General features: G+C 39.0%; 1 protein-coding gene across 1 annotated transcript; it reads left to right on the top strand.

The window, feature by feature from the left end:
- Positions 1–246: 246 nt before the first annotated feature.
- Positions 247–12,591, top strand: pde11al (phosphodiesterase 11a, like). The gene is made up of 20 exons (XM_044359293.1): positions 247–1,087; positions 1,916–2,074; positions 3,336–3,425; positions 3,608–3,748; positions 3,933–3,997; positions 4,731–4,851; positions 5,241–5,316; positions 5,407–5,474; positions 5,572–5,664; positions 6,671–6,721; positions 6,900–7,046; positions 7,140–7,247; positions 8,161–8,270; positions 8,339–8,429; positions 9,497–9,597; positions 9,805–9,882; positions 9,980–10,043; positions 10,335–10,409; positions 10,566–10,649; positions 10,772–12,591. The coding sequence occupies exons 1-20, from the start codon at positions 314–316 to the stop codon at positions 11,012–11,014; spliced, it is 2,739 nt and encodes a 912-aa protein (XP_044215228.1). The 5' UTR covers positions 247–313; the 3' UTR covers positions 11,015–12,591.
- The last annotated feature ends 5,696 nt before the right edge of the window (positions 12,592–18,287 follow it).

The raw sequence follows: 18,287 nt of genomic DNA, 5'->3' as shown, positions 1-18,287 counted from the left end.
CACCTCTGCATAGTATTCCACAGAAATCCCCAGAGACACAGCTCAATCTCGCTTGACTGACAGCTGTAGCTCGTCTCTGAAGCGTCATCAATCCGGTCTCAAATAAACTGGGTCCACTGTATTTCACCACTTCTGCTCCCAGTGTTTCAGGGAGCAATGCGATGGACTGGCTCACATGTGGGATGAATGAATAAATGTTTTGAGGACATCACTCTGAGAAGCTCGGCTGCAGCCGCCTCACCTCGTCATCTACTCGTCTAACTCTTGTTCTCACACTTGAGTGCCTCATTTGGTCCTGGCAGCAGCTTTCACCATGACAACCTTTGACTTCTCTGATGTAGAGGCGTTTTTGGACTGCCACCCAGATCTCTTCGAGGAGTATCTCGTTCGGAAGGCGAAATGTGATCAGGTTAGCAGGTGGTTGAAGGAGCATCAGCCGCCGAAAGTGTCAACAGCGGAGGAGAGGCGCGGCGCTGCGAGGGACCAGCTCTGGCCGACCACCCCGGACGGGCTCCGACGCAGATCGTCCCACATGGAGCTGCGACGCAACTTCGCCCGGTCCAAAGCCACGACTGCACACCGGACCTACGACGAGCATGTGAGCCTCAGCGAACAAGAGTCCCAGTCCAGCATGAGGCGCCGTGCGCTCCTGCGTAAAGCCAGCTCCCTGCCTCCGACCACCGCGCACATCCTGAGCGCCCTGTTGGAGTCCAGGGTCAACGTGCCCCAGTACGCGTCCAGTGCCATCGAATACAAATACAGACTAAAAGAAACCAACGAGAGAGAGTTTTTCTTGGAGTTAGTGAAGGATATCTCCAATGATTTGGACCTGACAAATCTGAGTTATAAGATCTTGATCAACGTGTGTATCCTGGTGGACGCAGACAGGTGCTCGCTTTTCCTTGTTGAGGGACCCGCGCATAAGAGGACACTGGTGTCCAAATTCTTTGATGTCCACTCAGGTACCACAGTCAGACCGTCCTCCAGCACTCTAAACTACAATGAAGTGCAGGTGCCATGGGGAAAGGGTATCATTGGATATGTGGCAGAACATGGAGAGACTGTAAACATCCCAAACGCATATGAGGTAAATATGAGCCCACGCAGTCCACATTTCTATACGTAGACGAAAAGTTTATTAAGATCTATATAAAGTGGGTGAAACTTTTGATTATTGACTGGAGCAGGAATGTTTTTCAGCTTTGGGAGAAAACATCAATATGACCACCTTGTTGGATGTGGCCCTTTAGTTTGGCCACATTCCTACAAGAAAAATAATGAATAAATGTTAAAATAGAGTAAGAATATTTTTTATCAGTTATATTTTTTAGTCAATTAACTGCCATAAAAGAAAAGGACAATATTGAGCTGAGTGAAAACTTTTGCGCATGACGGGTCGTTCAACTCGAAGAAAATAAAAGACTCTGTCCGGGTTATTACATCAATTATGTCAAGATAAAAGCAACTCTACCTTTGTACTCACAAAAAAAGGAAAGCATATATAAAAGCGTTCATTCTTGCAGCTTCCCACAAGCCAGGTTTCCTTGTATACGCTTCCACTTGCGCTCTACATCATTATATCATGGCCCTGGGCTGCTGATGCGCATCCCCCTGAGGTCTATTACTGCAATGGAGCAGATATGTGTCAACGAGGGGAATTATGGTTTTTCTGCTAATAGTAAAAAAACTGGGCGCCTCCTGCAGAGTCGTGAATCCAAATAACCACAAATCAAACCTAACAATTTCGCATTTAGGGCACACGAGTGCATAAAACCCCGATGTTGTTGGATTGTGGTCCCATAAGGCTTTAAGTCTAAGTGCTTTGGCAGTTGCTGAGCATTTCGACGGTATACTGTATGTGTTTATGTGGGATTATGTATGTGTGATATATGTGTTTATGTGCCCCCTACTCCAGGACCACCGCTTCAGTGATGAGATAGACAAGTTAACAGGCTACAAGACTCAGTCCATCCTGTGTATGGCCATCTGCAACAGTGATGGAGAAGTCATAGGTGTTGTGCAAGCAATCAACAAAAATCCCATGGGCACTCCCTTCACTGAGGATGATGAGAAGGTGAAGTTCTGTTATGTGTCTCTGTTGAAAAAAAGTAATTTACCAGATCTATGTGGCAGGAGGGACTCATATTCACACACACTGTACTGACTATTTATCATCTTCAGTGTGATATTGTGGTTGGTTTGACCATTACGAGCATTTTAGAGATGGAGTTAAAATTGGATTCACACACACACACACACACACACACACACACACACACACGCACACACACACACACACACACACACACACACACACACACACACACACGCAGCTGAAAACACTGTTTGTACTTTGAATCTTCTTGATGGCTGTGGAGAGGGGCAAAGCGTTCCCTCTGAATAAAAATACCAGAAAAATGAAGAGAAGAGGTCAACCACTTACTCAAGTGTGGAACATTAAATATGCCTGGCTGTGCAATATATATGCACACTTAGGCAACACATTTTGAGTGAATACACTTTCAACTGCTCCCTGGGCAATCCACTTGAAATGGGTTTACTAGAATCTGCATGTATTAGAGCTTCATTTACAGCTCAACAGCTTATACGAATACAATTTCATTCTCCAAGTTTGTTGATGAGCAAATGATATATTGTGCATCTGTACAGTGTGAAAAGTAATGGCTTCTTGTTTAAGTGTGTAACCAGACATTAATAAAAGCAAAGATGCATGTTTGACTCACTCTAGGCAAATATATTAAAAGAAAAAAAATCAAGAAAACCACAAACACAGACATGCTGATGCTGGTAAATCTTTGTAGTCGGTGTTTATGTGCCCTCAGTCCAACTGCACTGAGAGGAGTTTGTCCACAAGGTGGCAGAATAAAGTTGTGGAAAATCGTTTATTCTCAATATGTGTGTCCTCTGGCTTCAACTTCAAATAAACCTTAGATCAAGTTTTATGTTTAAATAATTTAAGGCATTAAAAAAAGATTTTACTGTATAGCTAATATAGCTAAAGCACAGCAACTCCAATAATTACTTTTGAGCAACAAAGAAAAAACACATCTTCATCTGCCAGTCTTCATCTAGACATTTTAGAGCTCTTGATGTCTTACTAAATGCCTTCTTTCTCTAAATCAATACTTCATTAACAGGGAATCTATCTGAGACAAATTTGTGCAGAGAAGCAGCCTTTCTACCTCCATCTCCACACACTCTGTCATTTCTCTCTTACCCTGTTTTCTCTCCTTTTGTTTAGCATACAAATAGCTAATATTTACATATTATGCATGCCTTTCACCACTTTTTTGTATTTTTTTTCTTTTACCCAGGTGCTGCAGATGTATCTACCATTCTGTGGAATATCGATTTCCAATGCCAAGTTGTTTTCTGAGTCTCGCAAGGAGTATGAAAGGAGTAGGGTGAGAGAATATAAACTGCACTCAGTTTTCACACATACATGCCCTTAGTTTAGTTATTTGTAGTCAGTAGTTTAAGTTAACACATAAAGTATCCTTTAACAGAATGACATAATATCACAAATATATAAACAGTGTGTTTGTGTTATGAACATGAGTCATAATGTCCTTTCATGCTGCCACAGGCTCTTCTGGAGGTGGTCAATGACCTGTTTGAGGAGCAGACTGACCTGGAGAAGATTGTCAGGAAGATCATGCAGCGAGCGCTTACCCTGCTGCAGTGTGAACGCTGCTCTGTGCTTCTCCTTGAGGACATTGACTCACCGGTGAGACCTTTGGCTCTTTATCAGCTTTTCCTGCTTCACATGTAATTGTTTTTGCTTGACCCACAGTTATCCAAATTGATTTTTTTTTGCATGCAACCATATAGCCTTTCTTGTGCTAATCGCTTATACCTCTGTTACTAAATGTAGTTGCTGCTGTTTGTGATGATACATGTGTTTTCTATAGGTTGTGAAGTTCTCCAAGACATTTGAGCTGATGTCTCCATTGTGCAACATGGACCATGACAACAGGTGAAATTCTTTAGCAGACATAAAATGATATGAAAAAAGCTTACAGCTAAATGGAGGATGATCTCAGTAATAATGCTATCATGTTGATGTTTAGCAGGAAAAATGTTTACCTTGTATGTTCACCATCTTAGTTTTAGCATATTTATTAATTAGCACTAAACACAAAGTACAATTGTGGCTGATGGAAATGTCTTTGGATTTTTAAAAGTATTTGGTCATAAACCAGGTATTTTTGGCCTGATTATAAGATGAAAGGTTAAGTCCATCATATGGGGACCATGAATGTCTGTACTAAATTTTAAGGCAATCCTGCGGGTGGCACTCGAGGAAATCAGATGATCATCAAAGTTATTAGAATTTATCCTCTAGTAAATTTGAATTTCTGTATCAAATTTTATGGCAATCCTTCAAATAGTTGTAAAGATATTTCACTCTGAACAACAAATGTCAACCTGATGGTGGTGCTACAGGAAAAGTTAGTGGCTCCCCGAAGTCGGTGGGCTTTGTCCTCTGGGGACCATGGATGCCTGTGGGTCTGTACCATATTTCATGACAATCCATCACATAGTTGTCAAGATATTTTAGTGGCAGACTGACATCACCATCCCTAGAGCCTTGCCGTGAGCACTGGCTAAAAATGAACTCACTCACCATTTACTGCTGTTGCGTTGGATGTATAAGTTTATATTGTTAAGTGACCAATGTGTCCTGTTTGTGTTATTGGTTACATCAGCATGGAGAAGCTTTCGTGTTCTGATTGGCTGATCAATAATAGCATTGCTGAGCTGGTGGCCTCCACAGGACTGCCTGTTAACATCAGCGATGTGTGTCAGGACCCGCGCTTTGATGCTGAGGTGTGGACCTATTAGTCTCCACATTACACCTATAAGACCTTGTACAAATGTATGGACACACACACATGACTCCAAACAGCACAACAAAAGTGTCAGAATTACTGTTTTACACTGATTCTTTAAAGTTAATTGATAGTATCTAAAGCCTGTATTAAAAACATAGCAGTTAATTAAGTGGACAAGTAATTTATTTCATTACTTATGAATACTGGTAAATTTGCTTGTGTATCATGAACTTGAAAACCAGTTAATGTTTCTGCAATCTGCCTAAAAGCCATAAACATATCATTATTTTCCTGTGTTCATATGCATTATTTTATCATTGATTCATTTTTTAGAATCCCATTTAAGAGATCCTGCTACATTGTCACTGTTTCCTCTCATTACAGGCGGATCAGGCTTCAGGATTTCACATCAGATCAGTGTTATGTGTCCCTATCTGGAATCGAACTCATCAGATTATCGGTATGTTTGACCAAAATAATCCATTTCATTTGCTCTCACTGGAAACCAATTTTTATGTTAGAGTCAACAACGTATGGGTGTTTCTCACAGGGGTCGCACAAATTCTGAATCGTCTGGACAGGAAGACCTTCAGTGATGCAGATCAGAGACTGTTTGAGGTCAGAACTCGATGACAACTGTGCCACCAAAACCTGTGTTGCATTGAATTTACACTATACTACATCTCTGGATTCTTTATGTTTTTTTCCTTCTCAGGCATTTGTGATATTCTGTGGACTTGGAATCAACAACACTATGATGTACAATCAAGTTAAGAAGACGTGGGCCAAACAGTCTGTCGCTCTGGATGTGAGCATAGAAACACATTGGTCTTTTTTTAAACCCATCACCTCACCACTTTGAGGACGCAAGATATATAAGATATATATATTTGTTTGTATTTGTTGACATCTCTTTCCCATCATTTCTGTCTAAATATGACATGTAATAATAATAATGATAATAATAATATAGAGGTAAATAACTGAATACATTTAATACATTCTGTTTTATGACTAATTACATCTCTGTAAAACCCATGAGAGTATTTTATGCCAGTATTTACCCTAAACTGCAGTATTAATTAATGCATACCAGTATGTTGTAAAATACGGTCTTATGCAGTAGAAAAGCTTAATGAAACTATTTTATTTAACAATCAGTGACTCTGATGAGCTTTATACAATCTGTGATTCTACCAAAAAGAAAGACATTTTATGCACTGATTTATGGGAAAAATTAAAAGTATCCTTTCTGTGCAACCAAAAACAAATTAAAACTAAAATGTGTCACTTCCATTAATTAAAGCTAATCATCACTGAGGCTCTTCACATTCATTAACGTCTCCATCTATGTTCTGCTCCACTGCCCGGTATCTAACCTGAGCAGTCACATTATCCTCAGCAAACATGGTTGTGCTTCTCAACCATAAATATTTCAGCTGCTCTCAATAATTCATAATAAGAACATGTGCCAGTCTGCTCGCCTCTCATCAAAGGCAACAAACACTCCTGTATCTCTCACATAATCTTTGCTGTTTCTTTAAACACCTGACGGATTTTTGTTTTTAATCTGTCAAGAGACCCAAAATGTAGCAACAAATTGGTTTTAAAAACAGAGATGTACTTTCTTTGATCCTGATTGTGTACCAAGAGAAGTTAGAAAGAGACTGCATCAAAATTCTTGGAACATATTGATTTTTCACTGCAGCAGTATGAATCTTTTTGAGAGTTTGCCTATCTAATTAAGGATTTTCACCTAATTAGCATTACATCAGCATAATAGTATGTTTTTTGCATGATTTCTGCTTTTTCAGATGTTGTCCTACCACGCTACCTGCTCGAAGGTAGAAGTTGACAGACTCAAGGTAATCCTCAGTGGGAGCGAATGAGAAAACATTATCATTAAACTGACTTTCAGTGTATGAAATCTGACACCTGTCAGCGGTTGTAGGTGAAGTGTAATCTCTGCAAATGTTTGCTGATTGTTTCGCTGCCTCCTTTGCCGGCACTATGTGATTGACAGCTCTGTCCTCTCCCCTGAAGGCAGCTAAGATCCCCCTGAGCAGTGAGTTAGGCATCATTGAGTTTCACTTCAATGACTTTTCTTTGGACAATGACGCCATGATCACTGCATCACTCCGGATGTTTCTGGAACTTGGTGTCGTCCAAAAGTTTAAAATCGACTATGAGGTGAGGTCCTGTAAAATGTACCTGTGATGCTGGAGTCCAGAGTGTGTGTGCATATACTGTTTGACACCTGTGTGTGTGTATATCTTCTCTTAGGTGTTGTGTCGCTGGCTTCTGACTGTGAGGAAGAACTATCGAACTGTGGCATATCATAACTGGAGGCATGCCTTCAATGTGTCCCAGTGCATGTTTGTTATGATCACAGTAAGTCAAGTCAGATTTATTTGTGTTGCCCTCAATTAGCATCTAAACTCCACTGTTCAACCTGTGGGTCAGTCATCACAAACTCACGCTTTCAAGCCATACTTTGCTCAGACCCTCACAGCTTTATTTTAAATTTTAGTGGAGGACCCAAACTTTCCAGAGATACCATATATGTCAGGCTTAATTTTGGAGAAATGTGTTTCAAAATGATGAATGACTCATCTTATTGATGGAATGGTGCAGCCATGGAGTCTTGGGTTTGAATATTTCACTCAGTGGAAACATCAATGAAGAGTTGGGACAAGTCGATACAGAATATATCTGATACAGTCAGACAGCGTGGAATAAGATGACTTTTTCAACTTTAAAAGAGAAACTAAATATAAAGAGCTCAAACTTTTTTCAGTGGAAAAATAGCTAGGTTTAAAGAAATTTAGAAATAGGTTTACATGCCCACAAAATTGGCTGAAATATTACTTTAAAATGACTCATCTTTCTAAAATGCATGCATTATGTGCAACATCTCCAATTTCTGTTGTCTCCCTATATCTCTCTTCATGTTTGCTCTTACTCTATACAGTTTAACTGTCTAATAAAAGGAAAAAATACCCTCCAAAACTTAGACCCCTAATGAGGATAACAAGTTGTCAAGGTTATTTATAAAGCCTGTCGTGGGGAAAGTGTGTCTCAATGGACTTATGGTTAAACTAATCAGCAATCAGTTACTAACATAAACATAATTAGATGGAAACATCACAAGAGAAACATCATTAAGAGATAATTCAAGGGAGGAACATTTGGGAAAAGCCTTAGAGAGAGTGTTCAAACTTCCAGGGTGATCAGGTATGTAATCATTACACTAATGAGACAAAGGACATAGGACTAAAACATTTTTTTCTTTTGCTTTCTGCAGACAGCCAGCTTTCAGGATGTTTTATCGGATGCAGAGATTCTGGCACTGATGGTTGGCTGTCTGTGCCATGACTTGGACCATCGAGGCACCAACAACGCATTTCAAGCAAAGTAAGTTACTCATGCAGGCCTGAGGTTCAATGAGGAACAGATGAATGACTGCTGTATTCTTCCTGTAGGACGGGTTCTGCTCTGGCTTTGCTCTACGGGACGTCAGCCACTCTGGAACATCATCACTTCAATCATGCAGTCATGATCCTACAAAGTGAGGTGAGACCCATATCTCTCATGTGATTATAATACATTATAATAATATATGTAATACAAACCTCAGTCATTCTGAGGTTTATGAGTTTCTCTTCAGTAGGAGCTGCAAGTGTTTAAAGTGTGACAACAAAATTGTGTATAATTTCAACTGCTATTTCGAATACCATTTGATGCATCAAATACAATGTTGGTTAAAGCTTTCTATGTCACATGGTGTCAGAGGGTTTTCTAAGATTTTTGTCCTTTGCACATTATTACTTTATTGGGCAGCAACAAACCAGGAACATTGTGGTAATGTTTCATTTATTGATGTACCTTTTTTTTTTTTTTTATAAATGACAAGCACACAGCATGGATCAATGCCACATAAGACGGCAATTATAACTAAAATTAATGTGCAAAGCCTGCCCTTAAATGGGGAAAAAACATACAGTACAAAACAACACAAAAATATAAAATAAAAAAATACTACAAACATGCAATGAAAAATCTAATTATATGTCGGATCCCTCGACTAATTTAATATCGAGCTGAAAAGCAGTGTCTCATTTCCTTGTGGTTGAGAGTTTCATGTCTGTTCCATCTCTGACTACACCCAGCATCACTGATGTGCATTAGGTCAGAAGTGTGCTCTTGGCCTTGCTATGGTGTACTGATAAGCCCTGGGGTACGAGTTTGACCACTGGAGGACAGCAAAAACAAGATTTCCAAGGGGTGTTAAATTAATCTTTAAAAGCTATTTTAAAGTACTATGTGTCTTAGAGCACTGAGCTGGCAGAAAGCTGCACAAACTGGCTGCTGGTAGGTGGCGGCAGTGACCGCAAGAGACATGAAGAGGCTGCTTTGTCTCAGGTGTAGATCAGTTTGATTAACTGTGGTCTCTATTGATCTCTTTTAACAAAGGACAGAGAAAGTCTATACACCTTGCTAATTAACATTGCTAATGGGAGCTTCATTTGATAGTGAACAATGACTTTACCAATGCGTTGGCTTTAAGGAGACATTTTAGCCAATATCCTCGCCTGCTTTTGTGTATTGCCTACTGTATGCTATTGTTTTTTTTTTCACAGGGTCACAATATCTTTGCAAACCTCTGCTCTAAAGAGTATAGCAACATGATGCACTTATTGAAGCAGGCTATTCTCTCCACAGACCTTACTTTGCACTTTGAGTAAGTGGTCTTTTTACTGCATTAGGTAAAAAGTAAAAATTAAGTTTATTATTAAAGATTATTAGATGCATTTCTACAAATGAACTATTTATATAAATAACTATTTTTGTTTTATTACAAAATGTTCTGTGGTAAAAGCTGTCTTGCATTGTAGAATTTTTGCCTCTTAACATTTTTGCGTCCTTGACTCTCTCTCTGCATTGAAAGGCGCAGAGCCAAGTTCTTTGAGTGTGTTCTTTCCGGAGAATTCAGCTGGACAGATGAAGGACACAGAGAAGTTCTCAGGTTTCTTCCTTTGTGCTAAATAAAAATGTCCTGTGCCAAAATCACTTTGTGAATAGCATAACAAGTAGCTAGAACTGAGCTTTGATGCCCTCAACAGGTCTATGCTGATGACAGCGTGCGATCTGGGTGCCGTCACTCGTCCTTGGAAGATATCCAAACAGGTTTGAGTCCCTGTCACAAAGTTTCTCACATGTGTGCTTTCATATTTGACAGCTACAGCTATTTGACACCTTTTCATACTGACATGTTTAGTAGCTGGAGGTTTGCATTTTGTCCCTGGATGTTTTCTTGCTTTCTGCACAATGCATGCTGGGATATGCTCCTGTTTCCCTGTGGCTTTGAACCATGGATGTATTAAGAGTTTTTATTATAGATGCTTGACCATTTTTCAACATTAAAATGCTGCATCACATTTAAGTAAAATAATGAAATAATTATGGTTATGTCCAAAGGTTGCAGAGCTGGTGACGAGTGAATTCTTTGAACAAGGTGACAGGGAGAGGTCTGAGCTTAAGTTGACCCCAGCGGTAAGCACACACATATTTCAATGGGATTTTTTTAACAATCATCAAACCTAAAGTCAGCCTTGACCATTTTGGCTACAGATTTCTATAGTTGCTACATGTTAGCGTATAGTCAAAGCATGTTTGTAATGTGACCAGGCTTTTGTGATCTCTCTGTAGGCCATATTTGACCGCAATCGCAAAGATGAATTACCTGCCTTACAGTTGGAGTGGATAGATGGGATCTGTAAACCCCTTTACCAGGTACTGTAGATAATGCTTGCTGTCAAAACAATGGATTTGGCTATCATTTTAACAAAATTAATTTAAAAAAATCATGATTTTGGAGTTTGGAGATCAACGTTACTCTCCTGTGTCTCTCCCAGGCACTGCTGAAGCTAAACAGGAAGTTGCAGCCAATGATCGATGAGATCGATGCCAATCGCAAGAAGTGGCAGGAGCTCTGCTCATCTTATCAGCAGACATGCAGAGCCTCAGTGCCCAATCAGAGTATCGAAACAAGTCAGAATCCTGAGTCCCATGAAAACCCAGAGTCCAGAGTGAACAAAGATTCCTGTGATGATAAAGCAGCATCAGCTGGCAACCTAACATCTGGACTAAGGAAGTAAAGCAAATTAAATGTTAAGAAAACATTTATGTGTCAAATGACTCACATGGGATTCTTCTTCCCATACCCTGTGATTTTCTAACACATGCTTTACCCTAAAATGATTTTAAAAAATCTGGGTAAATGAAATGCAGTTTTCATCTGCTGAGCTGCTTCTCCCAAGTGTCACTGTGTGAAACTCAGGAGTGGGACTAAACTCTATTTAAAGGGCAGTTTCCGCTTTCTTTCTTTCTTTCTTTCTTTCTTTCTTTCTTTCTTTCTTTCTCTTTCTGAAATCTATGGAAATGATACTGTTGAAACCAAAGAGGGCCGCTTATTATTAATGTTTTGTGACGGGAACTGCCTCAAAAACACAAACCCATTGGAATGCCTTCACATAACAAAAAGGACTCACTGTGATTTCTCTCTGTCACTTAAATTGCTATCCTGAATGTAGACTGGAGCATGATCTTGTTCCTGAATGTTACTTTCTGATAGGCTGTCTTACCTCATGTGCAAATCCTGACTGCATGGCATTATCTTCAGTGGTTGTAGGTTAATTGAGCCTTTGGCTGTCAACTTGTTCTGTTCTGTGAATCGCATGTATGTATCATATCAGCGATGTACATTGCTATGTTTGGATTTATGTAAGGAATGAGGCAGATAAGTGTAAAAGGAAGTAAAAAGAAAAAAAAAACTCCTCTCAGGTGGATTTCGTTTGTGTGAGCATGTGCCTAATTCCTGATGGCACAGAGGAATACAAATTGTCTTATGTATTTTAACGTTATTGAAAGTAACTGACTGTAAAGGGATAGTTTTGGTATATATATTGTTTTTACAACATTCAGTAATTCTTTACCTGAGTGAGACAAACTCATGTCATCTCTGTGTGTATTTCTTCACATGCAGTTGAAATTGTTATTGCTAGGCTAATGAGTACAATGTATTATGATTTCATACATATGCATTTGTGGAGCAAAGTTAGGCTAATTTGTTATTTATCTTTATACTGCACACAGATGCATAAAAAACTTTCATGAGTTTGTTTCACTCTGGGTAGGAATGACAAATTTCTCACAAATTCAACAGTACCTTTAAACAACTTCAGAAATGTACATTATGTAAAAACACCAAAATAGAAGTTTTAATGTTCTCATAAAGCAAAATGTGTATATATGTATCCATTTGTTTGTATTGTTTGAGATTTATTGTTGCAGTGTTTTGTAATTTAGACTGGACAGCATGCTGATTATGTTAATCACTGTAAGAAATTGCATGTATCATGTTTGATGTTTATGCTGGACATTATCTTGATGCCTTTGACTGCCATATGAGATTTGCTTTGCATGAAATTACTGTCGAGGAAGTGTTGTTGAGAATATTGTTAAACAGATAAAGATTTCTATTTTCGGTCACAGACAATACCAAAATTATACATTCATTATTTTTCATACACTGGACTCTATTTATGCAAGATGTACAAATGGCATTTTCTCCTGCTATTTATACACTGTCCACTAAAAACACATGATTGGAGAAGACAAGAAAGTATTAAATCTCAGATTGAAGAGCAAATCTTTCTCCAGCTGGTTTTGTGAATAAAATGCTCTGACATGGGAACTGATACTTTGTTGTAATTTCTGGTTACCAAAGTCAGTATTACTTCCATGGCTAGTGGTCATAATTACTGTAGATTATAGGAAAGTTTACTGACAAAACTGATGATCATACTGACACAGAAGGAGACAGACTGAACGGATGTGTCATGAGCTGTTCCAGAGTCAGCGACAAAAGAGGGAATCACATGAATAAAGCTTCTAAAAATGACATTTATGGTCATCTTAAGATAAAACATGATAACGTTACTCAGCTAAGTCAGTAATGAATGCAATGTGTGGATGAGTGAAATATGTGATGCCTGCAAACAAAACAAAACCCTAACCCATCTGGCATCTGTAGGCCTGGGAGAGATAGAAGAGAGAGAGGTTAACAAAGAAGCCACGTAAATAGGCTGAGGCCTAAACTACCCAGTGCAGGGTAGTTCCTGAGCCAGGAAGCCAAACATCCTCTTAAGCAAAAGGCAGAGAGAGGGACGTCACACCCTCCCCCTTAAAACACTTCTAGGTCCATCATCCAACTGACAATTTAAGAAAAATACACATATCATTAATTATGTTGACCATTTAAATCCTCCATTTACAAAGTTATGTCACCATTAATTGCATTTCCATAGTCAATATATGTGCAACAATAACAATGTAAAGAAACCATCTCAGCCAAATACTTTTGACATCCTCCACGCTTCAACCTGTCACCCAGTCCCACCTCAGCAGCCTTGGATCCTTAGGAGCAAATGAAAAGGCAGACTGAATGGGAAAAGCAGATGTAACAGAAGGAAAGCAAACACACACAAGGACATCAGCAAGAACATCTCTTCAAATATCAGTGATAAAATTAACCTCCTGACCCCAAGAATGGTTGAGTGTCTAACAAGGTTGTCTGCAACTAGACAAAACAACAATACCTTGCCCTTACAATATCCCAGCTATCAAAACTACAAAACTGGAGTTGAAGACACTAAACCAAAGTAGCAATAAAAAAAGGTTCCTCTAACCAAAAGCACCAAGGCGTACATGCCACCAAAACGTCCTGAGACACACATGCCAACACAAAGAGGACCTTGCTACACGAACAAAGCTCATATACAACCAAACCAAACAAAAGCATGAGCTGTAACATCCTCTCACCCTCCTCCCATCATTTTCATGAGGGGGCACACAATGCATTTAATATTCGTCTATCCTGTTATCAAACAAGTTGAACACAGCTTTGGACAGAGGGTTCACAGACCCCCAGTCCCCCACTGCTTTAAAACAAGAGTTTGGTCTTTGCAAACAGAAATGATGTACGTGTTTATTTGCATGTAGAGCAAGGAAGTGAGATCCGATCACAAGTGGTCACCCAAGACGCATGTTAATAACAGGTATGAACAGACGTACTTAGAGCTGTCCACTTGTGATCGGATCACCCAAGACACATGTTAGTGCCAGATGTAAACAGGGCCCATGGGTCAACAAAAACGGCTACCCCAACCAAGGCATTGTAATTCAAATGGCCCAACACTTACTTGATTTAAAGCACTTCAACTAAAACAGGCAACACAAAGTTAGGTTAATAAAACCAAAACAGGGGACAATTGCTTCTCCTCTACTCCGAACCCCACCAGACAACTCCTATTCCAAAACCTGAATCCAGGAAAAAAAAAAAAAAATACAATGTCATGTGTGACATTGGCACCAAAAACCAAAGCCATTACATACCCAAGTTTTTAAACAAGACAGGCCAACAAATAATCCTACAAAAAGCCAAATTGGCTCAAATTTACTAAGGATTAAGTTTACTGAAGAAATAGCCCTCATTTGTCATACTCAGGCTTTGCTTTAACCTTACCAAAAAGTTTGGACGAGCCCAGAGTCACGAATTGGTTCAGAGTCAGCGACAAAAAAGGGAATCACACATGAATAAAGCTTTCAAAATGACATTTATTGTCAACGTTAAGATAAAAGATAATAATGTTATTCAGCTAAGTAAGTAATGAATGAAATGTGTGGATGAATGAAATATGTGATGCGTGCAAATGAAACAAAACCCTAACACATCTGGCTGGTGGAGGCCTGGGAGGAAGAGAAGAGAGAGAGGTTAACAAAGAACCCACCTAAATAGGCTGAGGCCTAAACTACCTAGTGCAGGGTAGTTCCTGAGCCAGGAAGCCAAAGCAACCTCTTAGGCAAAAGGCAGAGAGAGGGACATTATAAGAACATTGTTAGCATGTTGAAAACAGCACACTTTAAGTACATTTATCATGAGTGCACATGGAAGTATACTAAGTATACTTCAGTTAAATGCACTTCAGAGTACTTTTTTTTTACCGGGGTGTGACTGACATTGACTGACTGATCCTTCCTGACTCTCCCTTTATTTTTGTTGCACCTGCTAGATCAGGACAGTTTACACCAGACCTCATGTAATTCCCACGATAGCTCTGCCCACCTTCAACCTGAGCAGAGGTTTAATCAGCCAGAAAAACAGAAAACATCTGTGGGGGTGTGCAGGGCCTTTCATGTCAGTCCCTTATTTCATGACCATGACCATGGATGAAGCTCATGGGGAGGTTTTGCTGTGCAAACTTTGACATGGCAAAGGCTCTTCACATGCATTTGAGAGAGACATGCAGATATTTTACAATAATGGATACCATCAGATTTAAAGATGTGATTTTGGATAGATATCATTTACCGACCATCACAAGTTGAAGTTCAAAAACCTGTTTCTACTAGTTAAAGCAGAGGCAGTTCTAAGTCTCAAAGCTGACATGTCATACTTGATCCTCTGTTGATATGAATATTTACACTGTAGCTTTTCCTGCTTGACATACATGAAGTATTTCCATTTCTACATTCCCTGATTTGCACCATCTGCTTGGAATGGCTGCATAACAAAGCAGAGCAAAAACTCTTTTCATCCTTTTTATGAGACAATACCCATAAAAATGTTAACTAGCACTTTGCAAATCATCTCATCATAGAGATAAAAGAACAAAGCTCCTCTGAATAAAAGATTACCAACGAGAAAAACACTTGTGACCTGAAGAGTGATACTAAAGGTTAATTCATCCACGAGGCAGAGTCCAACAAACTACAGCCTCACAGAGAGCATATTGTAGAGAGAGTATTTACATATTCATACAGTCTCTTTTAAATCCTGTTATTCATCTGTGGAGAGTGTTTGATGTTGATTTTAATAAGGCATTGAGGTGAGGCAACAGTAGCAGCAGCAGCAGCAGCAGCAGAGGCAGAAGTGTGTAAAACTCAGTGCAGCTCGACACGCATGCTGCCGCCAGCTGCCGAGCCATAGCCAGAGCTGGGCCTTAATCTATAATTTAACATGGATTGAGTTTATTCTCCTCAGTGTCGATGATCAGGGGAGAGCTGGATGGAAAGAGGAGGCAGAGCCTTCCAACCTAATTTTTGATACAGGGCCTGACTCTGCCATAGTCTTTGATCTCTCTCCCTCTCTCTTTCTCTTCTCTCCTGCTTTTTCTCCCTCACACACAGACACAATGTCTTTCACTCTTATCCATACCGGCATACTGTACTATACGTACACACTGACAAACAGATGCAGGGCACTAAATGACATGGTGAAAAACAAACACCCTGTAACCTCATAGCTTTTCGTACACCTAGTTTGTATCCTAAGAGATTTCTTGTGAGAGGGAGGCTGAGAAGACCAACCTGCAATAACCTCTGAGAATGAGTTATATTGAAGGTATTAAACACTGAGTGTGTAAACATCATCACAGTAATGAAATCACCCTTTACTGCCGCTTTGTAAATCTAGAGGAAATGTCCTATATCCATTTTTAGAAACTAGATTGTGGCGAGCAAAGCCATGCAAATATAATAGTGTGAAGTAGACTATAAATATTAATACACACTCTCAATACTAATGGCTTCATGTACCAGGAATAGCTTTGTTCGCCTTGTGATTATTTATTTTATTATGTGCATATATTTTTTATGATACAACATTGGAACTCTGTTATGAGTTTTAAAAAAACGATAGCACACACATACATCAGTGTGATGGCTTCAATATTCACATCGTTAGAACTTGAACACAGTCCACTGGAAACTTTAGAGCAGATAATAGGTAACATGTGACTTTTCCTTGATTACTTCTATAGCAGGAAACTGAATAGATAATAATGTATTTAATTGGCTTTCATTTCATTATGACCCGCTTCACCACTTTAAACATCTTACATTGGTTAGTTCAGTTTTATTTATTCAGGAAGTTTCACTGAGATCAAGATCTCTTTTATGAGAGACAAGTATTATTGAAGTGGTTATAATAAATATTTTAATAATTTAAAATATTGTGATGATATATTTCTGGTGCCCTCAAGTGGCCAGTAATGAGGTGCGTACTGGTTTGCGGTAGAGTTGGTGGCATGTATTATGGTATCGTCAGCATAAAAATTGACATTGTGATGCTCAGTTGGAAAATAAATACTATGTATGTATGGATAAATAGCAGGGCCATAATATTGACCTTATGGGAAACCTTTCTGAACCATCAACCAACCAGCTGTGTGACCATTGAGTGTATGTGATGTGCTGTGTGTAGCTTTGTATTTGTATTTTGTATGATGTGTTCTGTGTGGGTTTTTTTTTTTTTGTTTTTTGTTTTGTTTTTTTTGCTTTGTTTTTTTTTTTTTTTTTTGGCTTTTTACTGTTTGTTGTTGTGCTGTTGTATGTTTTTTGTCGGGGACTACAGATGCAAATTAGCTTCAAGCTAACTCTGGTGCAGTGCATCTTTAATGTTTCAAACTGCACACTGTCCCATTCAATAAATAAATCAATCAATATTGAAGCCATTGGCAACAATAAAGATTTTGCTTTGACCGACCTGTAAGCAAAATCATCAAAACCCATAGAAAGCAGATGTCTTGGCAAATTGTTGTGATTAATATTTCTTATGAAAATTCTTCACCAGATCTACAAAGAGTGCAGTCCAAAGTCCACAACAGCAGTTAAAGCAGTTATTGCTCGATTTAACCCTGACTGCTGTAGCTAAAGGAGATTAAATAATCATTCAAACTATGCTTTGTTTACTGTGTACTTTATTAATGTATTTGTTTATGTTCTGTTCATGCCAACAACCACCAACAGACTCCAGGTTTTTTCTTTATAAATGGGTGGCCTAATGACCTCCCGAGTATTCACCATAGATCAAAATGTCTGTTTTCTGCAATAAAACATGTACATTAAGAGATAAAATGTGTAGAGGCTTTACTGTCAGAAACAAACCAGAACCAGCAGGAGCTTTTATTATGTGACAGGGGATTTAACCATCTACCCTCACTGGGCCCAGATGGTTTTCTGCATAACTGAGCCTTGAAAGAAAATGTACAAAAGAAGTGAAGAACACAGCATCACTATGAAGTATGGTGGGTTTTAACCTCATGATTTAGTGTGGACATAAATAGAGCTGTTATTCATGTCTTTAAAATAAGCCTTTGAACCTTTACAGCTCGTCATTATTTCATTCTCTCTCTGACTTTGGGTCACTAGATAAGTTGTTTTGACTCTTCAGAACAGATGCTTGAGGCTGATTATCCTGACAGATAAATCAAGATGTACTGTACTGTTTAACCTCTGAACCAACCTATGTAGTCAGTCAACACCACCTGCATTGATGGGGCCTTTATAGTAAAAGATGGAACACCCCTG

The sequence above is a fragment of the Thunnus albacares genome, chromosome 8, assembly GCF_914725855.1.
Source record: "Thunnus albacares chromosome 8, fThuAlb1.1, whole genome shotgun sequence".
Lineage (NCBI taxonomy): Eukaryota > Metazoa > Chordata > Actinopteri > Scombriformes > Scombridae > Thunnus > Thunnus albacares.
The sequence above is the reverse complement of the archived record's forward strand: the minus strand, read 5'-3'. Positions and strand labels throughout refer to the sequence as shown.